A 27643-nucleotide genomic window follows, 5' to 3' on the forward strand; every position below is an offset into this window, starting at 1 on the left:
TATGTAGGTCGCAGTGAGGCGGGAGGAAAAGGGAACCGAGCCAGCGAAAGAAAACAGCGGGAGTAATTAATGGAGTTCTTAGGCCACTTTAGAGTGGGATGAAGCAAACGGCAAATGTTCGCACAGAGATTTTGATTTATCTCCGGTGTTTTTTGTATACTTTTTTTTTGTTTCGTGTGGGTTGTAGGTTCAGTTTTTGCACTCAAGTGGGAGCGCAAACGGGTAGGGAATATAAAGAAATGAATACTGAAGTATGTGAATGCAGTCCGCAATCTAAATCGGAAAAATATTGTGAATTTCTGTTGAGCTGTTTTATGCTCGGGAATCGGTAATTAATGGTTGAGCTCATGATGTATATTTAACTGAATTGTACATGTATTTAACAAGCCCTTTATGCATTAGATTTTCTTACTTTCTTACATTATAACAACTTCTAACTGTTTGTATGCTTACAATCAATTTGAATTTACATTATTTATTACGTGCTTTTGCCATGCGAATCCGAGCAAGAAATTGAAAGCTTGTTATCGAATCTCGTTCTTTTATTTCATTATCAACCTCCAGTGCAAAGCCTCAACAATCAGTTGGTGATGTGTTTTTTTTTTTTGGGCTGAAGAAACTTAACTTGAAGGCATAATCTGCAGTATCGATGTTGGTCACGTTCGCACCGATAGACGCGGTGGCATTCAGCAGACAGAGACGTGGCTGTCGCCGCTGCTGCTGCTGCTGCTGATGTTGTGGATGTGTGCTATATTCGTCGCTGTAGGTAAATGGGAGCGTTCGGGTCTTTCTCCCCCTTTACGTCATCTAACACGAAACTCATTTGCCCGCACAAGCCTTGAGCTGATTGGATCAAGTGTAATGGATTGTTTGGTGCCAATTGAAATAAAAGGCCGTTGAGGTGTGCAAAATTAGGACAAACGTTTTGTTCAGGAATCTTTGTCTTTTTCGTTATGCATGAACCAGCTTTAGTAGTTTGTTGAAATTGAAACAATTGAAGTCTTCAGTGATTTAAATGAACTTGTCCATCGTCGGTACCGATGAAGAGATCCATCGTCGGTACCGATATTTCAGGACATGTAAAAACGGCTACAGCAAAAGCACAAACCGAGCACAAGGATATCTCATCCGTCCGTCGTCTTTAACTTATCTTGTGAGTGTGGGTTTGAATGTGTGGGCTGCTCACAAAATGGGCACTAAAATGAATTCCAAGTAGATTGGTGTGTATTGATGGTGATTTGGATTTGGAATTTTATTTTTTCCCCTTTCCGGAACGCTTCGATGAACTTTTGAATTGACGCTTTGTGGCGGAAATGCTTTTCGGATGTCGCGCTCTCCGGGCGTCTCACGCGGCATCATTCGGGGGATTGGTGGGCGTGAAACATTTGCACAAATTTTATACCTCCTTCTTCACAGTGTTGATGTTTTCCGATAAAAGGTACACCCCGCGTTCCGTGTTGAGTTGGCATGACAAAGGTTCGCAATTTAGGACATCGCCACTTTTCAGGATAGTCAAAATAACCGAGTCAAAAGAAGGAAATGGTAAGAAACCTGGTGTTGTTGTGGCATGGCACCTGTGCTCCGTACGCGTTCGTGGGCAGCATCTGCGAAACATCGAAAGTGAAACAAATGTGACCTGTGAAACCACAAATACTTGTCTCCAGTCCCCGGACCCGAGAACAATCTTCGCGTTTTGGCAAGGTATGGCTTAAAAATGTCGTACACGGAGCTTACCGTCGATGGTGGCTAGAGGCCAAAACGTAGGCCAAAACATACTTGCTTACAATTGTAAGCCGATAGGTTCGTTTTCCCCCTTTTTCTCGTCCCAGTATGGCAGAAAAGCGTAAGGAGGAGGCATCGCGGATGGTGCAAAGCGGATTTAATACGCGCCATACTTTAGCGTTTGGGAAAGGATGGTAGCTTTCCTTCCTCCTTCTGGCCATCGGGTTTACTCGCGATCAAAGAAATAGTCTAAAATATTGTCGCCTTGTTGGTTTTGCTTGCGCTTTTTTTCTGTGTGTGTGCAGGCACTGATACACTGTCACGCTAGCGCGGATATAACTTCACCGTCGTTTACGCGTTCCGCCCGTGCACTGGCAAATGGCCTGGCGGCGGGTTTTTCTCCTTTATTTTCACACTTTTTGTTTCCCGAACGCCGTGGGCGCAGCTGGTTGATGGGGCCAAATCCTTAGCACTCGTATCCATTCCGAGCCAAAGCGAGAAGAGCTTTCAGCTTAGCTCGTGGTAAGCTGAACATACTCCTCGATCCCATCGCTTCCGTGTCCTAGGGGCGTACGGTGTACCTTTTTCTTTCCGCTGTTGCTCTCGCCGCCGTTGTTCGCCGCTCGGTTTGGGTGCGCTTGATCGTTCGTGAGTCTCAGCGGTGCGGGAAAAGTTTTATCAGTTCTTTAGCGGCGAAAGACCCTCCTTTTTTTTTTGCTCGATGCGAATTGTTTCGTTACCGAGCGCCCTTTTCTCGCGAGAATATTGGCACGTACAAAGTTTGGCTATTTCTTAGATCTTGGTGGGGATAAATTTTCATTCAACGATTCTTATGAGTTTCGCGAGTCCGCACCTTGAAATGGTGATGTGTGTTACAAGACGTGTGTGTATATGTGTGTGTGTGAGCTCTGGCTGAGTGTGTTTGTAGAAGGAAGAGGTTTTGAGGGTAGACTGCGACCGCTCGAATGAATATTGGATTTTATAGTGCATCGCGTTTATGGCACCAGCGAACCGGTGGAAAGGTTACGGAGAGAGATCCCTTTTGGTAGGAAAAACACAATCGATGCTCTGGCAGCAGGCAAAGCGGGTCCCGAACGCGCGTGGGTTAATGGGCAAAAATGGTTTCGGGCAGGGTGGATTCACTATCAATATTTACGTGATTTTTGGACGCGTATGTCGATTTTACAGCGTGCTTGAAAGTTTCCGCTTGCGAAACGTTACCAGCGAATCAGCTGCCGAGCTGTGGGTGAGCAGCAAAGGGCTGCTGGCGAACGTTGGGAGTGTAAATGGGTTTGAAATTGAAACCACCGCTCGCAAAGGGACGCGGTTTTGTCCCGTATCTAATCAGCTTATAACTTGCACAATGTTATGGAGCAAACAATTAAGCTCTTTACGTAGAGTTTGTAGAGTTTTTCGAAAACTATCCTATCTAGTTTCAACACAATATGTTATTTTTCTTTTGACCAAAGCAAAGCATCTTTGCTAGCTTAAACGTTGTTTCCTTTGGGAATGATTAATTTAAGGCATGAAACTTGAATTGTGCGGCAGTGCGAAAATGGGAGTGCACGAGCCGTAAATAGCAATGCCAACTTCGGCAGCAATCGAGTTCATAACAAATAATCGGAATTCGATTTATTTATTTCGATGATTACGAAACGTCTTCCTCCCGTAGTCGTCCTTCCCAGTGCACCGCGGGGTGTTTTGAGTGCCCAAAATACGCGCGAACATTTCTCTTGCCTTATCGTTTGGGCCTGTTTTTTTTCGTCGAATCACACTTAAGGCGCCGCCAGGAAGATTAAATTCCTTTCCGTGAATAGTCCTTTCGGGCAAATGTGTTTCTATGACAGAAAATCGCCCCCTACAAAGTACCGGGTGGGCCTGATTGATAGCAAAACATGACACACTGATTGATAGGTAGTGTTCAAGGGATAAGGAAAATGTACGCCAGCATCACGTGCGGCTGCCAAAGTGTGCTGGTAAAAGGGCACTGTTTGAAATTCTCGTTTTTCGGATTTGTCTCCTGCTTGATCCGTATTCAGCTTCCTGCTACTGAAAGGATGTGGCTTTAAAATAGGCTGTCGGTTTGTTCCCATTGCCCGAATGCTTGTTCGGTCGCAAAAGCAGTTTAAAGAACCGATTGGGAAGCAGTACCGTTGCTGCCCACAGTCTGAATCGCCGGTGAATCTGAAATCACAGCAGTAAAGGATGGGTTACGGCATATAGAATAAAAAAAATGTGGACGTTGGTTGGTTTTCCCATACGGAGGATTGGGCACAGGAAGCTGTTGATACGGTTGGCGCTTGCTACTACTGCCTATGCTGGTATTCTATACACATTGGCTATCTAGTGCCATCATGGAGGTCACGAGTCAAAAACTAGCCAGCATGATGATGCTGGTGGACGTTCCTGAGATTAGGATAATTTAATTTCAATTACATCTGGTTCGTCCCTTTTCTCTTTTGTTCATCGAAGGGACGACGTTGGATCACAAAAGGCTGTGAGTTCCCCCATGCGACAGTTTGTGATGTGAGGTTATGTGTGGGTTTGCTTTGTGCTGTTTGAGGCTGTGTCAATCTCAGCCAATATAAATCTGTGTGCCTTACAAGCTGTCGAACGATCGTGTTGTTGGCTAGTGCTGAGCGTAGTATGTTTGAAGTACGTCAAACTATGGTCAAGAAAGGAATGACAATGATATTACTTTTGGAATATAAAAATGTATGTCATTCATCTCTTTCTTATCTCTATCATATTATCTATCTTCTACTCAATCAATGTAACGATTTGATAAAATGTTAACGCATTCATTAAACCATAAACTTTGTTTATTTTTCTTACCTAACATCGTCCGTTTCTGTTTCCGAAATTTGTTTATCGTGAAACTTTACTGAAACTTCGTAATCAGTGTGCTCGTTTTACAATATCGCGCACCAGCACCAGCTTGATGAAACAAAGCACTTTTGGCGCGGAGCGAAGATGTTTTGTCGGATTTTCTGATGAAAACGCGAATAATGGATGGATGTGGAAATGATTTAAATTCTGTTCATGTTTCACCAGCTTGACCAGAATACTCAAAGCGTCTCATCCAGCTTGGTTGGAGGGCGTCCGGGCAGCCTGGACCGTTGTTCCCCCGGTGGAATTGCGGTTATGCTTTTTGGTAGCATCCCTTTAGTTTGTGATTCAGCTGCTGAGAGGGCACTTTTTGTCTGAAAATTTCAAAAAAGAAAAAAGGGAAACACTTTATCTTGCTTCTTGTTGTACCTTCTTCAGTGTATACCCCGCTGTTGTGCTTTAAGGCTACAGCTTTTTGTACATTTGTAATACAGTTTGTCTGAGTGTGTTTTCTTAGTGATGCTTCTTTCCATGTTTATGGAGTAGCAGTAGTAGTAGGAATAAAATTGAAACATATTGCGCGGAACATTGGTGGCACGGCTGCTGCTATTATTGTATGATGGATTGCGAAAAAAAAGAGTGTCCTTGGGGAAAAAAGTGGGCCAGTGCGAAAAACGACACATTTACTTTTAAAAGGATTTGTAATGAACAGCGCGGGGGCTATGGAAAATGTAACGACGACGACGACGACGACGTACACAGTACGCTGCCTCGGGCACTATTTGCTGAAATCGAACAGCATTGCGGGTATGCAGTTTTATGATAAACAGTAAGTCCCCCTGTTTGCGGTGCTTTGGTGCAGCCATAAAAAGGGGTACTAATAAAATCGATGGGAAAAATATTGCACGCAATGTTCGTACTGGTAATGAAGTTGCGCTCACTTGCGCGCACGGACAGCGATGTCTGGCCACTTTGGCCAGTGGTGTTGTAAAGCTACATTAAGTTTGAGTATCGTTATTACCACGTGTTTTGATAGCTTTACCGCGTGCACTGTTAGCTAAAGTGCGGGCTGCTCTATACATTAGAATCTAATACATGAGTATTATGCGGATATGGTACACCAGGCATTTAAAATGTTGCGAAGTATGTTTATTTTTGTAACGTTTTGGACTTCTACTTGCATTCTAGAGGTTATTATAGGTTACCATAATATTGATTATTCTGACAGTTGCTGAATGTTGCAAAGATGTAAAGCAATTCAGAATTCTAAAGATACAATTATGTCTTAACTGTTCTGTTTATTTTAATCATGTACTTAACTTTAAAATGAGATTAAAAGTTAATGGGTGTTTGAACTTATAATACGTTTACACAAGAAACGATTTTGGCCAACAACTAGCAAATGTTAAAATAAATGAAAAACAAAATCTCAAGTTAAATCAATACTCCCATAGATACCGTAGGGAAAAGTTCAATAAAAAAAAACAACGGTATGCATCATGGAAAAAAGCGAGTAAAAAATAACACCGTCACTGTTGACATTTCCCTATGCACCCGAGCGTGCCGATCAAGTAGCACCATCAATCAGAACTGGCAACCGGAAGGTATTATTCATTTGCTTCTCGACTTCGACCTACACAATAATTGTCGAGTGTACGAAGCACCGTTCCGAAGGAATGAATCCAAACAAACCTGCAAAAAAAAAAGCAGCTAGCGAAATCATTAGACCAAAAAAGGTACAAACAGGCACAACGGCAACAAAAACCGCCTGCAAAAAGGTTCAAGAAAATATTTCGCCTCTCCATTCTGGGAGGATCACGAGATCGTGATGAAGCATACTAAGGCAGTGTAGAAGAAGTAAAAAAAAGGCAACTAATAATAATAAATAAAATGAGGGAAAGCTATTCACGGTTTTCGGAAAAGGTTTGGGCCCGAAAGCACAGGTAACATCGAGGGACTATGAAAATAACATGACAGCGTCATTGTCATTCGGAAGTGCTGTCAGCAGTGCCGACACAGCGTCAAGGACCTTTGCCCTAAATTCGGCTTAAAATATTAGTCCTCATTTTGGCCGAACCGGGTCCCTTTTTGGGGTTTGCTGTTGATGGTTTTTTGTTTCGTTTTTCAAAGTCTATCAAGTGTCCTAGCATTGGTGAAAAACAAAACCAACCCGATGCCAGTGATGGATTTTTCGTTTCTGCAAAATCACTACAAAATAGTTGAACCGTAAATAAACTATCTTTTTTTTCTAGTCGCGTTTAATCGATTAGAGCGGATGTTTTGTTTGATGAACGCCTATGGGTGAAGGTTTGATCCTTTTTTAGCATTTTTTTAAAACCTTCAAAAAACGTGGAAAACAACAACGTAACGTGAATCTATGTACTCGTTTTCTTAAATATGTTTGTGGCGTTTGTTTTTTTCCATGAGTTTGGCGTTAGGTATTTTAAAGTCTTTTCTGGTTGTACTGAGTTAAAAATAGAAACAGTGATAAGTTGCAAAACAGCTTTTCCTCCCTGTTAGTGTAAACAAACTGTCTAAACAAGCCCCCACTTTGGCAAAATATCCTGCAGGCTCGGCAGTTTCTGTACAGTATCGTTACAGTAAATTTATCACAAGCACTTATTGGTTATTGTTAGCCGGCTGTGCTTGTAGTGCTCGTAGCAAATTGGCAAATTTTTGGACCGATTTTCCATTAAAATATTCATAAACTATTTACCCGTACGGTCGGAAAGCGGAGAGCCCGTTTCATCGTTTTGTGTTGTGCCCGGAGAAATTGGAAATCGGTTTGCAGATAAATGTGGGTGTGGGGAAAGTTTCCCAAGATCCTCACAACGTAAAGCTGTCCTCGTAGTCAAATTCACCATTTAGCTATTTTCATTTAAATTTATTTGGTTCATTCACAGACCAAGCAAGAAGAAAAAAAAACAACTCTCCCTCTTATACTCAATGGCATCCGTCCCATTGTGTTGTATTGCAAGGAATATGAATATGAGAGGCCATATTCATATTCGACATTCAAGTGTATGCGTCCATAGGCCTGTGTGAGTGTGGTCGTTTGGTGAGGGGTTCGTTGCATACCATACAAAAGCACACTGTGCTGCGGGTTGAGAAAATGGTGAGAAAACGCGAACAGCGAGCAGCTTGTATTGTTCGGTTTTCAACGGTCGCCATTTTCATTCTTTCGCCGGTTCGCCGTAATGGACGGCAGCATACGAGCATTTGGAAGCGTCCGGCAAACAGGTTCGCTCCTCCTTTATTTGTATGAATAATTTACCAAATATGCCAATGGCAGGATTAGCATATAGATGGCTTTTCGAAGGTGTGTTTTAGCAAGCGCGCCCAACTTTGAGGTTTTGTGTGCTGTGTGAATCGGATGCTGGCTACTGCTGTCTGCTTGCTGCCTGCTTACAACTAGAAATCTTTGGCAGTAACACCAAGTGTAGCTGGAGTAGCAGCAGAATCAAGATAGTAATTTGAAAAGTTGAACAAGTCTAGGGGGTGAAAGAACCAATTACGGGGTGAATTGTTTGCTAAAATTCTATTGTCTTTAATTGGGACCGTTCATTAGACAAACTGGGGCAAAGTAAATACGCTTTTCTGGAGTTTGAAACTCATATCAAACACCCAAATTGACGATGTATATCAATCTACCGATATTTGAATGGGATTATTCACCATCAAAAATTAAGTTATGGATTTTCATAACCATGCTGCTGCGAATCTTCAGTAATGAAATGTGGTGGCGACATTAAAGCATAAATTCTATTAGCATCATTACCCGCCGGTGTACAAGAAAATTGCCCCTACATTCAGTGGTTTTCTTGTCTTTCAAATTAAGAGCATTACCCTTTTGCGCGCAGTGAGCAAAGTTTCGTGCAGCTATCGATACTTTTGCATCAGTGCACAAGCACGAAACACCATCGGGAGTGTGCCTCTGTGTGTGTGTGTGTATTGGCCGTAACTTTATCGTTTGACAGCAACTGAATGAGCTGCAGGGAAGTTAGTCTGCAAGTTTCAAATAGTGTGCTGGGATTAAGATACTGCAATTGGTGGAAGTAGTGGGCCGCAGTGGGAAGAAAGGATCGTAAAAGGAAGGAAGGAAGGAAGCAAGAGAAAGCGTCAAGCGACTGTTGGACAAAAAGTTGCAGCGTTGGCATTTGCCACGATGCAACAGGACGGGCGTGTGTACTGCGAGAAACGTGCTGACAATGATTTCGATGCTAAGAACCGAGTAAACAGAGCGTCATTTTACACTTCATCGACCAATAGCATTTGGGTGTCTCAGTAGTGGGTCAAACGGACCCGGTCCTTCAAACGTGAGCCAACTTTCACGTCCGCCTCCATTTTAGTTCGCCATGAGCAAGTGTGAAAGTATTTCGGTTTTTCGGATAATGTTTTTATGAGAAATTGTATTAAAATTGTCCAAATATCGCACCGTAAAAGTGCTCTAAGTAATTAAAGCAATTATGTCATTTATAATACTTTTTCATAAAAAAAAAACATTGATTTGAGTTAGGTTATTTTGGCAATGTACTTAAAATAGTGCAAATACCTGCAAAATCTAATTGCTGTGCGAATCAACGCCGACCGAAAGAAGCATAAGGTCCACGTGCCCTGCTGGAAATAGAAATTTATTGTTTTGACATTTATTTATGTGCACCACCGTAGCTTTGTGTAAAATAACAATTCGAACCGAAACGGTAAACTCTCACTCCCGTGCAAGGGGCCGACACAACACAGTGATTAGAATGGGAGTCTCAAGCGCCAACGTCTGATGCTTAATTGCTTTTATGGCTGCTTGAATGGATTTCGCTCTGCTTTTTTTTCGTAAGTTGAAACAGGACGCGTGTAATACAGTTGTTATTGTGAAACGGCTTCTGTGCTGGGTAGCCAACGGCCCCAACCCTTCCGGACACAGCCGGGCCCGGAGCGAAAACACATCGGAGCGCCAATCATAAATTGAATTGCCCGGTTTCAATTGGTGGTTTCGACGCTTTTGCCCTAGCCGGCGGGTGTTAAATGGCACACACACACACACATGCGCACACATGCATTCTCTCTTGCACATATACGAACGAGTTTAATGGTGTACGGGGTTTAAAATTAAATTGCAACCTGAAATATCTGCGAGCGCGCCCGTACCGCACCGTGACACGCAACATCCCTGCAGGTATTCGGTACGATCGAGCGTGACTCGAAACGAGCGGTGCAGCTTTTTGTTCCTTCTCTCTCTCTATCGTGCGCGCTAATCACCAGCAGACTGGACTAGGTCGTGCAGAAAAATGGCGATTGATGTACATTTGATGATAACTTTCGCGGGCGGCGGGTGTTCGAGAGAAGTCCTTTTGACGTTTCTGTGCTAAACTGTTCGTGTAATTTGGATTCGATTCGTGCTCGAGCGCTTTTAGTGTATTTGTCTGCAGTAATAATATTGGCATTACAATTTGGATGTAACCTGTCGCGCACAGTTCTATCCCGTTTGAAGGTGATGCATACCTGTACGAAACGGTACATCGATTAAATTTAGGTTCTGTACTACAGCACGTAATTTAATGTTACTCCTTTTTTTCCTTCAATGTATCTGACGCAACAACAACAAGCTAAGCCATTCAATTCTCATTACCAGATCGTGCCCCGTAGACGTCGTCGTCGTCCAACTCGGGCACAACCCCTTTTTCTATAATCGATTATGATTCAGCATTTACACACAGCCAACCGTACCCTAACGCACAGAGCCGAACCGTCCCTTCAGGGTTCAATTGAACGAAAATGGGGTAGTTTTATTTGTTTTTGCTTATTTTCAGCATTACAAAATGGCTTCCTATTCCCCCCCCCCCCAAAAGGCGCCACCGATCGAAAGGAATGTTATGTTCTGGAGAGAGGTGGAGGGAAAAAGGCTCCGACACAAAGTGTTTGTTCATTGACCTTCGTAAACTCATTGGGCACACGCTTTATTTCTCTCGGGCGATAAAGTCGACCCAGTCCACCCAGACAAGTCCTCCCTTTTTCTTGGAAATTTAGTTTGCCTTTGGCAACACACGTTAATTTAGGATTCAATCTTTGTTTTTTAAGTATGTCGGTCGAATTGATACTGGGCAGATTGAGGCTGTCAGAACCGGGTAGCGCAGGCGAGACCTTATTATGAAGCGTTTCGGGTGTGGTGTATGGGATGGGAGTTGATCCTTTTTGCTCTCACTGCTGTCATAACATGCCTCGCAGTTGATCGAAGACCATCACCTTTGTCACTCTTCATCTCCGGGTCGATCTCAGCGGGTGGTATGAGTGAAGGATGGAGCCAGGAGGAGGGATGGAGTTATAGAAAACGGTTACATTCGTCCGTTTGAACCGTTTGGGTCGTGTTTTGGAATGGCGAGGTAAGGACGGTGTACCTTTGTCGGCTGAAATGGTACGTAAACAGAGACGACAGAGGTGTGCGCAAGTACATGGGAGTGTGTATTGTGAAAGTCATTCGATGGTGAAACAAGCAAAGACCCGGACACATGGGACAGAAACACATACACACATTTACTAATAGTATTGACTAGCGGTACGGAAAGACAAACCAAACCGAAAGCAATAAAGATGAGCTCCGGCGGCGGCGTGTACATTGTCGGTGCTTTGCTGCTGTGCTGAAACAGTTCAAGTGGTGGTGATATTGCAGCGGCTGGTGAGTGACGACAACCGGTGGCGGCGATTGACGGCGATTTTGAAGTCAGAGTACAAATAAATATAGATATTTGCTTTAGTGCTTAGTAGCGCGCGGTTGTTGCCTCGCTCATGTTTTTCGTACCGCTCTGGGGCGTTAGAAATTGATGTGCTTGTTTCTGCTGCACCCGGTGTGTTTGTGTGTGTTGAGCGTACAGTGGCATGGTGGCAGCAGTAGCAGCTGGTAGAGGCAATCGTCAGGGCGTGAAGGTACAAAGATCAGGGCAATATACGACATGAAAGGCTGCCGTTGGATGTCTTAATTTATGATGTGTTCGGAAATAAATCGATAATCATGCCTGTAACATTATGTAAACAGTGCTTAATCATACCGTAATTGTAAGAGAGCGCTGTTTTGTATGTTAAAGCTTCGATTGAAAGCTGTTAAGTAATGCAACTTATGTTGCCAAATTTGTTTGTAATATTATAAACAGGTATATGTAGATTTGTCTCATACATTTTATTCATTCATCGGGGGTGGTCCCGTGCTACAGGCGTCAACACGTACTACTTTTTAACATGCCCATCGTGGGTTCAAGCCTCATATAGACAGTCAGTCCTCCCGTTCGCAAGGACTGATTTTCAGGCTGCGTGGTACTGAATAAGTCTGTAAATCCTGTATAGGCCGGTATGACCGCGTAGATCGTTACGCCAAATCGAAGAAGAAGCCTCGTTCTTCTAAGAATTTTGGAATGGAGGCGCCTAATACTAGGAAAGTTGAATGAATTGAAATGCTATTTAAAACGACTGTTTGTATTATTATGCTTCCAAAATTAGAGCTGAATGTAATGAATAAGAAAATTGCAGTTAAAAAAACAAGACTGAAAGATACGTTCAAAACTGAAATAGATTCTGTATTAGTATGGAAAATAGCAAATTTGTTCAGTAAATTAATTTCAATTATTTTCATACTGATTTTGCATATGTATATTGTCACCTTCAAACAGTGTTATGGATGTTTTTGAAACGATTGTTCTTTTTATTTCATATTCTCATTTTTTCCCTAAGCCAACATTAAAACAAGCTTACAATTTTCCTTTCGATGCTCGCAGAATAAAAAAGAGAAATAAATCCATCCTCAAAGCTTTCTCGGTGCCCACTTTGACGATCACCTCTTTATGGTCGCAGATTGATTGATAGGAAATATCGAGGCACAACAAAGGATTATACGTGTATGTGTGTGTGTGTGAACCCTTTTTCTGCTACTGTGAAACTCTCCAACGGCACTGGGCTACATGGATGAGCCTTCTTTCGCGTACCATTTTCATGCCATGGCACACTCCCGGTGTACCAGCGCACCAAACACACACACCGGAGCTTAACCAAACCCCATGGAGATCGATGTGGAAGAAGAACAAGAAGAAAAAATGCTCCAAAATTGGGTCGCGGAAAAACATGATTTTTTGGAAAAGAAAGCAGATGGGTGATAAAATGAAGGGTGGAAAATCCAGAATGAAATAGTACAGCGTGGTAGCAGCAGTTCCTGTCATTCAAAAAATCCCGAAGACCACACCACCCGAATCAAGGCTGGCTGTCACACCGTAACATATATGTCACCTTGTTTCGCGCAAGCGGGCGACGTGCTCGATGACGGCGGCGTTGTCATCGCCTTTGCATCGAATCACCTTACGAGTGTCATTTTTTGTTGTTGTTGCGGAAATGTGTATTGACGAATTTGTTAACATGCACCAGCCGTCACCGGGTGCGCCAGTGCCGAGCTCATCAGCAATATCGCAGCGGCGGCAGTTTTAGATCGAAGGATTTTCGCGAACTCTGCCATTCGTTTTCGGTCGCCGCCCGTCCGAGTTGTGGATGTCACCCCGTGTGACACTTTGACTACCGACGGAAAATCCCGTCGCATTTGCCTGGAATTGATGGCCAGATTTCTTGTGACTGTGTGTGTGTATGTGTTGTTTTACCGCCTCCTTCCGAAATCAGGCCACAATATATTGTATCGATGCCGCAGATTTCCATCCATTCGTTTAAGGGTTTCAAATCTAACGTGATGACATTGTGTTTCTATCCAATTTGATGGGTCTTCGGTGGGGAGGATTTGGATCTATTTTTTTATTATAGATGCTGGCTGCTTGCTGCTACTACTACAACTATTTCGCAGAACGGTTGTGGGAAAGTTTGCAATCCGTCGCTGCTAACTTCCAGCTGGGATGTTAGTTTTATGTGCATACCAAATCAATGCGGGAGGGCGCTAAATTGGAAGCGGAAAAGGGATCAGCTCTCATGAATCATGCATGTGTCGTTTCCAATTTTCTTACAAGCTTCCTTCGACAAGCCGAGCGTGTGTCCTACTTACAGAGAAGTTAAGAAAATCTATGAATAAAATTTAAAGTTTGGAGACTTTTAAATTAATGTAACATCCTGATAGTCTTTAATCAAACAAGAAAGCAACCTTTCCAATAAGAAATAGCACAGTATAGCTGTCGAACTTCCAGATCGTGAACAAATGCTACCGAAAAACGGTGAAGCCTGATAATCGGAATCGTTTCCCGTGCGTGACTTCGGTGCGATCTCGATAAATCAAAACCCTTCCCCGGTGCGACAGCTTTCGGTGTGTTTGTATTTTAATATCAACAATTAACATCTGTTTCCTGTACAATTACGGTCACGTTAAGCCATTGCACAAACGCCAACGCCTTACGGCCGCCACCGCTACCGCCGCCGCGCTTTCTAATCCTTTCCAGCACGAAAATCTAATTGAGCGCCATGAATACAATCTGCAGCATCAATCAATTAGCAGCGCGGTACACGTTCTGGCCATTTGTGGCACCCCCACAATCTTAAACACGCCAAACGCCGTGCTCTTTCGCACTTCAATCGGAGCGCCGTTTTCCGCGAACACCAATACCCTGCACGTACGTGTGGCCATGGTTTGAACGGCAGAACAAGTGTGTCTTGAGTGTATGAACGAGCGAGGGGGGCAAATTGAGAGAAATAGCACCCCGGGCGATCGTAAAGCGGAATAGAACGAGGAACGTTTTTCTCCACCAGAGAAAACTTTAATCTTTTAATTATTTCCTTAGCGTTTCCTGCTAGCAAGCTGAGCGTGATTTTTGGAGCAACGTCAGGGGCATTGGCGGTAGGAGTATTTTCCTACTTGCGCGAAAAGGTTCAATAATGCTGCCAGGCTGCTTGCTAGCAACCCCGAGCATCGATACACGTGGTGTGCCGCCGAACGTTGGAGTGTGCAAGCGTAAGGAAGTACCAACACACGCGCGAGCGTTTTGGGGTGTGTGGTTTGTGGCGTTCCGCGTCGGTCATTTCGGTTGCGGGTCAATCACTCATCGTAGCACGACGACGCGCCACCATAGCGCGCTCACCCACCGAGGGGAACGATTCTCATAAATTGTGTGTTTCGATTGTGTACACTGACACTACCGCGCGCGGCACGTGAACTTGAGGGAGGCCAATAAATAAATATCTCATTTAAATTTCCATACGGTCAGACAAAACCGCCAACAACCAACCACCAACCAAGCACCACCCACCACCACCGGGGCGACCGTCGCCCGGATGTGTGTATGCGCAAATCTGACGCAATGGAAAAGTTCGCACCATAAATCAAGGATTCTGCCGCCGTTGGGACAGAACGGTAAGGACGCACGGGGCGCATTTAGGCAATTTTTGGTTGGTTGTTTCTTCTTCCTCACAAGCTACCCCCGTCACGATCATCCTTAAAATCTCGCACAAGAAGTTGTTGGTGTAAGCTTTGGAGAAGAAGAAAAGAAAAAAAAAGAAACATCCAGAAGGTTGTGCCAATTGTGTCAGATCAGGAGAAATTGTCACAAGATAAGGCGGGAACAACTTTGTCGTGTCGTGTTGCGGATTTTTTGTGTTGTGTTGTTTTGGTCTACAGACTACAGCAAAAACACGCCTTGAAGAAGGTGCCCTGAGGAGTGTGATGGCATCGAGACACGACGCACTGTGGAGGTGTGGAAAAGTTAGTGCAAAGTGAAGGAAAATAATAAAAAATAATACCACTCTGGCTCATCCGCCGACCGGGTGGGGGCGGTTTGGCTGTGTTAGGTTTGTGTGGAAGGAATTAATAAAGAATCATCATCAGCATCATCATCATCATCGCTGGGCCCCAAAACGGTACGAATGGGACAAATAATCTAAGTGGAAGTTTTACTACCATCCCGGAGAGGTATTCTGATTTTTCTTCATTTTCATTTCCTTTTCTTCCGCAAAAAAACAACATAAAAAACGCGGATCAGAACTCTCTCTCGCTCGCTTGCTTCCTTCCTTCCACACGCCGGATGTACAGTTCGTAATGTGTCGGGTCGAGGTTAGGAGTCATTTGTCTCTCTCATTCTTCCGACTGCAAACGTTTGGTTGGTTTGAGTTTGTTTTTCTCTCCTCCCGTCTTCTGACGCTTCACTTTCTATTGGTGCGGCCCCCGTCGTCGGCCAACCTTGGGGACATTGGGAGTAACGCGTACTGCACAGAGGCTCGAGGCAAGGCCGGTATAACGATCCCTTGATTATTGTAGGGGTGTAGTTGAAACCGTCCTGCCTTTTGCTGCATTGGACGTGAGCGGTCCGTGGAAGGAACGGGAGGGAAGCGGAGTTTACGCACTTTTTTAACACACCGCAGGCATATGGTGAAGACGAAGCCTCTTGCTGTCTCGCTGGGTGTGTTTTACGTCAGACAGCAGAAGGTTAGCAGGGGGGGCTGGCAAGGGCAAAGGTGATGGGAATAATTCTTCAAGATTTATAATTTATAGTGTTTTATTGGTGGTTTGAGAAAGTTTTCTCGTTTATCTCTGCGGTTACTACGGCATTCATGACTGCCGCAGCCGCCGCCAAGACATTTAGCCAGGTAGGTGGGTGGACGGCGTCGTGGTGGGTACAGCGCTGCGTAACACCATCGTGATGCTCATCGTTACAAATAGGAAATGATTATGTTGGCAGCAAAGTGTTATTACTCTGGTGTGCCGTAGGCTTTGTAAGAAGAAGGAAAAGTAACAAAAATCAAGAATCTCTACTGTGACGATAGGTGCTTATCGTAATAAGCCTAAACTGTATCCATTCACTTGACATCATAACGCCAAACTACGCTACAAATTTGACATATCTGTCAGCAACAAGAGAGCTCTTTAATGGATTGAATACCCTCCAGGGGAAGGACTTCATGTAGTGTTCTGGAAGGAGAGAGAGAGAGTTCACCATGACTGTGTACATATCGCGGTCTGTAGTTGGATTTGGGTTTTTTTTCTTTACCCGCTACACCCCAGTTGCATGTAACAGGTTGGCACCTATTCACTGCCTCGGAAGAAGCTAGAAGACACGAACCTTCCAGATGGATTGGCAAAACTCTTAACTCAATTAGCTGACGGCAAAAGCCAGTCAGCACATTTCGGACGTCATCCTCAACCGGGCAAGGCACAGTTACACATCTCGGTTTCTTCGCTTCTCAAGATGTGTACCTACACACTTCGCATCAGCAGCAGCAGCAACTGGTTGAGTGGGGACATCTTTGCGATGACTTGATAAACTTTACCGATCATACAGGCGCACTGGTGTGATAAATGTGTGATATAGTTCACGTGACTCCAACCAGGAAAACTGGATGTTTGTTTTGTCTGTTGCCTGTTTGTCTGTGAGTACGACACGGCTAACAAATTGCTGAGTAATCTTTCGATTTGTTGTCTCGTGAATTATTTGTGAAGAGTTTTATTTTTAGCTCACCAACTCACGCTTTACGATTATCACATTTACATCTTGTAATGAAGAGATTTTCTTGTGATGTCATTTAATTATGTTATTTTTTTGTACTCTTATCTATTATACCCTGTTCCTTTGCTTGCGAGCTAGATATGGCAAAGCCGATTATGTGTCTATCCGGTACCGCATTATGCAAATCGTCTCGCATGCGTTACTATTTTTCAATCAAACAAATCACTACCATTCGCTGTCAATCTCCAGTGATCATTCTGCCATGTGCGTACGACTGATTTGCGCGGGTATCATCAATTTCAGCTCAGCATTCCTGAACATCCATGACATGTAAATAGTCTTCTCTTCGTTTTTTTCTTCTGTTGCGTTGTTGTCGCACTTAATGGACTCACCCGAGACGACGGTAGCCTCCTCCGAGTCCTTTGCCACCGAGCATCGTTTTTGTGGGGCAATTAATCAAATCAATCACCCGTCTCACTTGAAGCCACCCGTCTTGAGAATAAAAGGACGAGAAACTTCTTGAGAATGAATCACGCTGTGTACGCGGGAAGTGGCAAGGCACAAAGAGAGCGAGAGAGAGAGAGAGAGAGAGTGGATAAAAAATTGCAAGCTTTGCAAAAGAAGCTTGAATATGAAATAGTGGCACACTCGGTGCTTTTGATGGTCAAACTGATGGTGGCATGGCACGACGGGGATGGCAAGGTCTCTCCCCACTCGATCTGCTACTTCCGTTACGAAACTTTACGGAGTGCGCGTGCTTAACGGTTGTGGCGGTCGTCTCACCATGACTCGGGGTGATCATTTTTATGTGCACAGTCAAATTAGCTTAAACGTTGGCAATATCCAAATAAATAATCAATCAGTTCACGGCATTATTCCTTCCCTTGTGGCAACACTGCTCCACACCGCCATTGCGCGTACTATTTATTATACCAGCGTCGACGCCGTCTTCCATAGCAGCAGCAGTCTAGAACAATCTGCACACTCGGTGAACGTTAGGTTACGGAAGATGTGATGATGCTGATGCGGGAAGACCTTTTTTTACTGTTCAACAACAAACTTCCCTCTCACCAAACAAGATCCAAGCGGTAGAAAGCGATGGAGTCGGCGGGCCACTTGACGTGTGCTTGAAAAATGAACATCCACTCGTCTGAGTAGTTGCTGCATGTACACAGCGAAGGCTCGTCAGTAGTTGCGTCGGTCGGTCGGTCGGTCGAGCAGCAGCTCCTCCCCTACAGCTAGCCGTATTGGGTGACGGTATCGGTGTCGGTACGTAAATCCGTCCCGCAAGGGAATGTAAGAAGCTTTCACAACGAGCTTTTTTTTTTGTTCGTTCTAACGCTAATCGTTATGTTAGTTGTTTGCGTTGGGACAAGAGGTGGGCCGTTTATCAACAGCTTTGACTGTTTTTCCCTTGGTTTCTTCAACGCTTGAAGGGTCAACGAAAGTGTTGACTTTTTTTAACATTCCGGCAGCACCTTTTGCTTGCACGGAAGGTAGAAGCTTTCGAGCAGCAAACCAGTTAACTCAAGGTGTACCTCTAGCTTAACCGGCACCACCACTAGACGTAGGCTTCACTATCAAAGTACAAACGAGCTTCCCTTTTTTTGTTACGTTTGATCCTGGGTTTTGCTGTTTGTTGCACGGATAAAACGCTAACGGTGCTCAGCGCGTCTACCAAGAATGCTGAGAATGAATTCGGCGAACTTTCGTTTCAATCTTTCCACGAAGACAATTTTTTTATGTGTCTGTGTGTGCTTTACGCTGAAGTTATTAAAGCTACGGTGACTTTATCATGCCGCACCCGGTGAAGCAACGGCTGCCAAATTCCTCGAGGCAGCAGCATGGTGTCCCAATGCACAACGATAAGTAAAGCTTGTTCTTGCTATCGTTGCTGCTGCTGATGTTGTTGTTAATGGTGCTCTGTGTGCTGCAGAGCACCGACAACCAGAGCAAAATAAACTGAAAGCCAAAGCGCTTTGGTGGTGGTTGGTTCCCTGCGGCGGATCGCACCATTGACGGAATATCGCAAGGATGCACCTAATGAACATTTATGCTTATATGCCGTATCACAATTACCGGTCTTGTGGAGGTGAACGCGGTAGGTACGGCCGTACTGGAGGTACTTAAGAGTAGTAGTGAAGTGAAGTGTGTGGCGTGTGTTATCGTTCGTACGCGACCCGGGGGTGTCTCGATTGAAATCTAATATACGCGCAACCCCGAAACCGGTAACCGGCAATGTGTTGCTTCTTGGGTCTTGGGTTGGAAATGTACGACGGCTTAGCCTTCTGGTGGTAGAAGCAGCAGCAATCTTGCTCCTGTGGTGTAGGGCTCCAGAGCACCGGGGTAGATAAAGAAAGCGTCTCAATGGGGCGGGAGAGAGGAAGGGGAACAATCGAACGGATACAGCCGATAGAAGCGGAAGCTTAAATCCTGCAACGATGGTGGGGTGCCCCATCGCACTACACCTCGAAGCAAACGAAAATGATCCTGTGGAAACCCACTTTTTAATGGGATTTGTTTCTTTCTTCTTTTTTTGCCTTGCTGGAGCTAGGTGTAGTTGCAAGAGGAAAATGGCCGATATCCGCCTTCCTTCTGTGCCGGGGCAGGCGCGGTAATGAAAAAATCAATTCGCCGCAAACGGAATCGGACGGCAATGATGATGATGCTGCACGTTCTACGGGCTTCAGATAATGGTTCTTTAATAGCCAGTAATCAGTGGTGGCCGTAGGAGGCGGTGGAAAACAGTGTCAAGATACACATGGTGGCATGAGAGCTACCACCCGCCGCGACCTGTCCCGGACGCTGGACGTTCGTGTCAATGCCTATTGACACATGGATGCCGGTGCCGAATTACGGACACCGTGTGGATTGCTCCCCAGGAAACGTGAATTAGTGTTGAAAAGGCGAAAATGCCCTCCCAACGTCTCTCCCAATCGCAATCATTCCTGGGTCTTTAGTTCGCTGACGCATGAAATTAGATTTGTTCTGTGTTGTCGCCTCTGTGCGAGCTTCTTTGTTCGGTTTTACTGTTAGCCCGAAATGCGTAACAGATCGACAACTGGGAATTACAAGCTTTTGGCAGAAGGACTGCGTTGTGTGGTGCAGGTGTGGGACCTTTTTGGTTGAAAATTATCCATAAATCATCCCGCTCATGGCACGTGCTGGGGATGGGGAGGGAAAGCAAAAGCCTGACGTACAAGAGCACGTCCACCTGCCAACAGACTCTCCGGTGTCCATGTGGGAGCATTGGTCCTAGTTCAGAGCGCGGTTTCCGGTTTGGCGAAAGGTTAAACTTATCCTCCCGGGAACGATGGACACATTGCACCCCGGCTGGGAGGTGAAAGTTTTTGATAGCACTGTCGGTCGGTTGAATCGTATCGAATTCCAGGCCAAACAGCGCGCAGCCTTGGCCCCGTCACCAGGTGTGAGTGAAATGTGTGTGTGTGTGTTTGTTTGGGATTTTTTTTCGTACCGTCACGGTCACATGGACCAAATTCAGATTTATGTTTTGTTTTGTGTAGTCCGCTCTGTCGCTCGCTGCCGGGGTTTTTATGCCAGATGATCACTGTTTAGTTGTATCGCTGTGTTCCCGTCCATTGCGCAATGTGCTTCGGTTGGTTCTGGAGCGGGTGGCTTGTTCGTACGTATGTTTAAAGGTAAATATTATAAATCCTTCAATCCTGTTCCGGCCTGGTGTTTCGACTCTCGTTGGCTTGGTTTTTGCAACTCGCAGCTTCCGACAATGTTTAGACAAGCTCGGTGCGTTACGAGAGCCAACAAACCTTTTTATACACCGCGGCCGAAGTCAAAAGGTGAATCTCTTGTCTGTGGTGGGCATACACGGCTGTCTCGTTGAAACTCCACGCCGTCCAGTTCACTGATCTAGAGAATCCAACCGTGGACATATTTCGATGTTGGTTTTGGCTCGGAACCCGCCGCGGCCCGTCAGCCAAGGTCACGTGCATTGGAGTGTCGTGGTGGGTACGGGTACGGGCAAATCTTCACGTTCAATTACTCGATTTGTCCGCGTACACAGCGACGTTGTTTACCTGTGGAATGTTGTTTTGAGCGACTGTGGTGCGCCGGTCTTGCCGGTCATGAAGTTATGAAGCCTTCGGTCAGATGTTGTGTGAGAAAATGCTGCCCTTCCATTCCAGCTCCCACTGGTCTGGTCGGTGGAGCACCGTGAAAAGAGAAGGATGTAAATACAAAGTGTTCGTACTTGCTATTCTGTAGATTGCGAAACTCAGGCTGGTGGAGGCAGTGCGAAAGCTAAGTTATTCGCTGTTTGGATTCTAGGCAGAGCATCTGGTGGTGTGTATAAATCTTTTTCATTAACACCAACGTATGTGGGACGAATGTGCAACCAACCTGCCTACCCACCAGCTTCATATTTATTCAACGAGTTAGAGGCACTGGCATGTGACACAGTACAAGTTTTGGTTTCCCTTGGCTGTGGATTGTACGAGTGTTTGATCTAGCTAACGCTAGAACGGGATGTTGGTAGGGGAAGGTACCGAGTAGCAGAGTGGCATAACCGAAGTGCATATTGTGTTGGTAAGAGACTTGTTATTCTGTGACATTTTTTTTTTCAACCGAAACACAAGTTCACAGTAGTTTGAGCAGCTGGAATAACAATCCATTGTGATTACAAGAAAGTTTACTGATTTAGATCGTTGGGGAATTGATTTTGAGTATGTATCGCCAAGAAAACTTTGGGTCCAGTTGTTATCAGCGATAAATGAAACAATAAAACAGAAATATCATCACATCTATTATTAAAACACAATAAAAGCAATGAAGGACGCATAACACCTCAGGTTGAATTAATCAGCTCTCATCCATTATCCATTGGTATCAGTTTTAATTTCCTTGATTTATGATGAACCCAGGGTTCGATTACAAGCGTGGTGTCATTTCCACCTGTGCGTCACCTGTATCATCCTTTCCGGAATCATGCAACCCGATTATCCTTGGACAGAGATGAGATGGTTGTGATCGTCTTTCAGGGTACCGGGGTTATCATGAATGTTATCTATTTTTGGGGATCGAGCACTAATCGTCCAACACAATGGAGCACATCAAACATGGTGTCGTGGTAGGGGCTCTGTTTTTTTTCGGCACCCTAATTAGCACCGAAATGATCCATGGAGAAGCCATCAGTCATCAAAGAAGAAGGGAGCGTGCGGTTCGTTATTAAATTTTGTCACGAAAATCTTGCTCACCCAGTGCCCAATAGCATTGGGTAATGTTATTAATCGATGAGTATTAATCAGAACATAGTGTTGATATTTGGAGGATATTAATTTGTTGAAATTATACAACTGCACGTGCTGATAAACTTTATGTAAGGAGCACTCTGTTGGCTTGATAACGAATGGAAATACATCAATTACGTTCTTTATTTATACCAAATATATTGCAATATTAGAGACATTCCGTGGGCTGGCTTCGTTGTAATGATACTGAATGACATAACAATAAAATGCCTGTGAAGGTTTCAAATCTTGCATACTACCAGTCCGATTCTTTAATGTAGAGGACTTTGAATATTTTGATAATCAATTAACAAAGAGGGTTATGACAAATATTTCGCATTGAATCTCGCCTGGCAATACAATGTTGTTGTTTATTCTTGTTTCTAATACACAAAATCATCCGCCATCAGCACAAGCAACTCAACAGCTTAGCCGTATTAGTCTGCTAATAAATGGAAAACATTTCATCGCGATCAACTGTCAACGGTGCGCCTCCAGTCAGTCAGCCAAACATTATTCTTCCCGTAATAGCACCAGTCGTAACGGTGCTTTTTAGGCCTCCGCTTACCCTGGTTTCACTTCATGTCTATGCACATGTATGCTGTCGTCATCAGCGGCAGCTACTGACTCCCCGTTTTGCCCCGATATTCTTATTTTGAGTCCCATCATCATCATTATCGTAAAGCTCTTTGCCCGGTGACTCGTTGGCCTCATTGCGCCTCCTCCATGACGCGCGGCTTGACGAAAACCGAAGCGTGTGTTGTGCATACGACGCAACGGCAGCCCATCATTTACACCAGCGTGCTTCCGAAGAAGGGGATTCGAAAAGTACCACCTTCGAAATTATGGCAAGGCCGTAAAAAGGCACAGAGAGAGAGTCAGTCAAAAATGTCAAGTGGCAGTGGAGATGCCAGGAAACAGTGTGAGAGAGGGAGAGAGAGAGGGAGTCTGTGTTGCTGTAATGTAGCGGAATGTTGTACGGTGGGTTCTGGTTTAGTCGAAATCTTTCGCGAAGGTTACGAAATTGCGCTGCCTGCCATGGGAAGGGAGATATAGTATAGCTACGTAGGTGGAAAGGGCGATTATTTAAAGGGTCTGTACTGAACTTCAAAACGTGAGGCAATGGCTCTCCGAAAGCGGTTACGTTTCGTTAATCAGGTCGATGAAATGGATAAGAAAAATGCTAGCCTTCCAGAAGCAAAAAGAAAACCCAGCAAACGAAGATTCTTCACATTTATGTTCGCTAATTAGCTGCGCGCACTCATCGCACCGCAACCAACGCAAACGCGAAGGTTACGTGCCGCGTACGCAAAATCGTTGATGTTCGTCGTTTTAAAAGCATACATTTTTCTTCACCTTTGCAGAGCGTGGGCAAGTGTGGCGTGTGTGGAAACGGTTTAAAATATACAAAAAAGTATAACAGCATCTACGGAAAAAATAGCTCCAAGAGTCATCGCCATGAGATCGCTGATCGAAGCGATGATGATTACAGTGGATTACGCTACTATTACGCTCGCAACGCAAGAACCGCTTTTCGCGACCGTCCCAAACTTGAACCGTGATGACTCCGCGCATATATTTTTAATGTAATCTAAAATTGGTTCGTTTTCTTTCGCACGTTCGTTTGAAGCGCTTAACAAAATACCAAAAAGCAAAATACCCCAAAGGTACGAAAAATTGTCATCTGTTTTCCTACCAGCCTTCACGTTGGCAGCATACTAATTGAGTTTTGTCATCGAACCGTCCGTTTGTGTCCTCACGTTCAGGGACTTCATAGACACGGTGGAAACATAGCGCCGCTGGTTGTGAGTGTGCGTTTGTATGGTTCGATAATTAACTGCTCATTCGCCGCATTTTGCCAAGGCTACTGCTGGAGATGCAACAACGTCTCGCCGGTACACAGCAACAACCGTCACACCGACGGACATCCGGAGCACGGAGCGTCGTACGAGTCTAAAAAAGGACATGATTCGATCGCACTCGGCACTCGGACGGTGAAACATCAACCCAGCACGACACGGTGTGGACAAATGTTTTCGTCTGTTGTGCGCTCGTGTTTGCACCTCATTTCGTCGGCCACGCTTTCGTTCGGTCGGATGTCCTACTAGCGCGCCTCGAAAGCCGCGCGACGCTCAAAACAGCACAGAAGGTGTCGATCACTATCGGAGAATCTGTCGGCGGAAGGTGGTTCACCCGTTCAGGATAACAAGCGACTGTCAGCGGGATAGTGCACACGCAAAAGCTCCCATCTGCCGCGTGTCACAGACTACCCTAAGAGTTGGTGGTAATATTCCGGCTCAACACAATCACGTCAGTACCTCTGGGGAAAGAGAGATAGAGTGAGAGTGTGAAAGAGAGTTGTTCCAACATTATTTGTTCGTAAAGTTTGTCAATGTCTTGACGGAAATCCTAAACTTTACCGTACTCTGTACCACGTACTCTCGCTCACGGCACTAGCACCACGTGCGCGCTTGTCTCATTTCGATAGCGTGGAAAAGCGACCAACGCTGTAGGTTGTTGGTATTAATATATTCCAAATTCCAGCTGCCGAGCTGTGGACATCGCGTCGGTACAGGCGTACAGGTTTTTGTTCCCAGTGTCTATCGACCGCAGTGCACCTATAGCTGCCTGCAATCGGTTTTCCACCATCGTTCAGGAAGCGGCTTGCACCGAGATAAGCACAAGCAGGCTGTGAAATTTGTGCTAGCGGAAAAGCGGGGGCTGTGTGTGATAGAATCTTTCGCTTTGGGGGGAAAATCCAGCAGAGCGTAGTGAATTTCCTAGCGCTTGTGTGCGCGCGCGAGTGAAAGATTTGTTTGCTCCGTCGAGGTGCGAAGCGTGCAGTGCAGAACGCAGTTTGCTTTTGGCTCGAGTGAAACATGCGGGTGTAAAAGCAGTGCAATAAAGAAAAGCCATCTTATTCTTCTAGCGCTCAACAAAGCCATCAAAGGCAGCACGGTTTGCATTGAAAGGTGTTTAAAGTGTCGCTTAATCCGCCGTGCTTAGATTCCGCCCACGGTGCGGTTTGATTGTGAGCCAAGCTTTAGTGTGTTTCGCGTCAGTGGTTGAGTTTTGGTTTGTTTTTTTTTTTGTTATTGTTGTTGATTCTACTGACTCTTGTGTAGTAAAAAAAAAGAAAGGCCAGTGAAGATGCAGCATCATCCAGGATCGTGGTACATACCGTGGGGTGTCCCGGGAATGGGGCTGCAAAAAATGTTGGCCGTGCCGTTCAATCCGGCCACGGCCGGTTTCCATCAGCCACAGATAGCGGCCGCAGCCGTGCAGCCACCGACCGTACAGTCGGTGCAGAGTCCGCAGGTGCAGCAGGCCGCCGCCACTCAGCAGGCCGCCTATCAGCATCCGCTGCACCATCCGGCCGCAGCACTGCACAATACGGCCGCCGTAGCCGCTGCAGCTGCAATGCACCAGCACCAACACCAGCATCAACATCAGCATCAGCATCAGCATCAACATCAGCATCCGCACCAGCACCAGCACCAGCACCAACCGCTGCATCCGGCGGCTGCTGCGGCCATGTTCACGCCGCTGACGCTGCGGAGCTTCGTCACGCATCCGCATCTGAATCTGGGCCAGCAACCGATGGCTACCGCCCAGCAGCCCCAGCAGCCGCAGCTCGCAGCGAGCCAAACGCAGTCGCAGCTAACCACCATCAATCTGAACAGCGTCGGTGTCGTTCCAGTGCGCCAGAAGACGAGCGTCCCGGTCAGCGTCCCGTCGAACACGCTCATCATGCCGATGCGAAAGGTACGTAAAGGGGAATGGGAAAGGTTGTGTATATGTATATGTGTGTGTATGTGTGGGAAGGACCCTGTTTGTGACGCATGTTTGCATGTAATCTTGGCGAGATATCTGCAGGATGCTGCTGCCCCAGCCACTGCTCGTTTGTACCTACGGCGGGGTGGTCGTTCGAACGATTCGAACGACTCCTTTCTGCATCGTTAGGCAACAGAAGTTTTGATTGGAAATGAAACAGTGTTTGTCAACTCGCTCTCCTTCTGCGCCCTCCCCGTCGCACGAGTAACTCGCACTCGTGTCTCCTCTCCTGTGTTCAAGCAAGTAAGCGGAATGAAATTCAAATTGAATATTTTCTTCCCATTGCTTGCTGCAGCACAGTAAGAAATGGCTGCAAACGTTCGGTAGAATTGCAGTAGCACTGGCACAATTTCGGAGGGGAGGCGGCCCGTGGTTGCATGAAGAAACAAGCTAACATTTGCATAATGTTTATTTGTTAGAAACGAGTGTGACATGCGTGCAAAATATTTGTTTGCAAGAGTGTGATTGTATCCTGCAATTGGTTCAAAGCAGAATAATTTTTCCAACCGATTTTAAAATTCAACTGTCTGTAGAAGCTGTTTTGAATTTTCTAAAATAGATCCCTTTTATATTTTAAGCCAGAATTTTGAGCCTTTCGGTATTGTTGCATTCATCATCCGGGTTGTGCTTGCCATTACCGACTATTTCTGTGTCAAAAGAATTAATAATAAATTTAATACAATTTAAAATATATTTTTAAACTATTTTTCACCTTTAGTCACAATATACGTATACATGTCATGAGCTGATCGAGCAGGCTACTAATTGGCATGTTTTTACATTTTTCTTCTTTTTTGGCGCAACAACCATTATCGTGCTGCCTGTAACTTTATTGGGTTTGGTTATCAGTGACTTATGGACTACCTATAAAAACGGTAGTCATATCTTCGTATCCATAATTTACAGTCCATATGGGACTAGAACCCAAGACGGGCATGTTGTTAAGTCGTGCGAGTAGTCGTCAACTCCTACGAGATCGGCCACAATTTACATTTTTAGGCTATAATAGTTATGACTGAAACCCACCCTTAGTTTGGCGTGTTGTTATGTATGAAGTGTTGAGATGATATCAGCCGCCAACTGTCAAACTCCACAAAAAACCGACCAGTATCATGAAAGGCACTACCATGAACAGAATGCATAGAATAATATTAGAATTCAGAGCGAATTATATCAGTTTTTTTATTGTCCCAGTACATTTGCCTCAAAAATGTTTTCTTTTCATATGATAACAATGAGAAAGCAACGACGACAATAGTTTATCTTCTTTTTCAACAAAGGTTGCCGTTCATTAGACACTAGTCAATAAATCATCACGCGCTGCGTTTGCTCACTTGACGCTGAAATAATATCCTAACGTACGTACGCGTTAATCGATATAAATGTTCTTTCTCCGTGATTCCGTGAAGCTGCTACGAACCTCCACCGTTCGGCCACCAGACAGACGCATGGATACCAAATTAGTCGGTGGCAATGGCAGAACTCGGTACGTCAGTCGTTTCCGTCGCTAGATTTTGTTTCCCTCCCCTTACTCCCTAGTCGATTTGGAGTACGTTCGTGTTACAGCTAGCAATCCTAATTAAACTACTTTGGTTCTTT

General features: G+C 45.0%; 1 protein-coding gene across 5 annotated transcripts in view; it reads left to right on the forward strand.

The window, feature by feature from the left end:
• Positions 1-27643, forward strand: part of LOC120903927 (RNA pseudouridylate synthase domain-containing protein 2-like) — a 186642-nt gene that overhangs the window by 62614 nt on the left and 96385 nt on the right. For 4 of the 5 annotated variants that reach the window (XM_040313600.1, XM_040313601.1, XM_040313599.1 and 1 more), the window contains exon 3: positions 23575-25975. The exons of the other annotated variant lie outside the window; for it this stretch is intronic. In XM_040313600.1, coding sequence (XP_040169534.1) covers positions 25361-25975 — 615 coding nt within the window. In that variant the 5' untranslated portion in view covers positions 23575-25360. The remainder of the gene's footprint in view (positions 1-23574; positions 25976-27643) is intronic. 5 annotated transcript variants of the gene reach the window in all.

This window comes from Anopheles arabiensis, chromosome 3 (assembly GCF_016920715.1).
Source record: "Anopheles arabiensis isolate DONGOLA chromosome 3, AaraD3, whole genome shotgun sequence".
NCBI classification, from domain to species: domain Eukaryota; kingdom Metazoa; phylum Arthropoda; class Insecta; order Diptera; family Culicidae; genus Anopheles; species Anopheles arabiensis.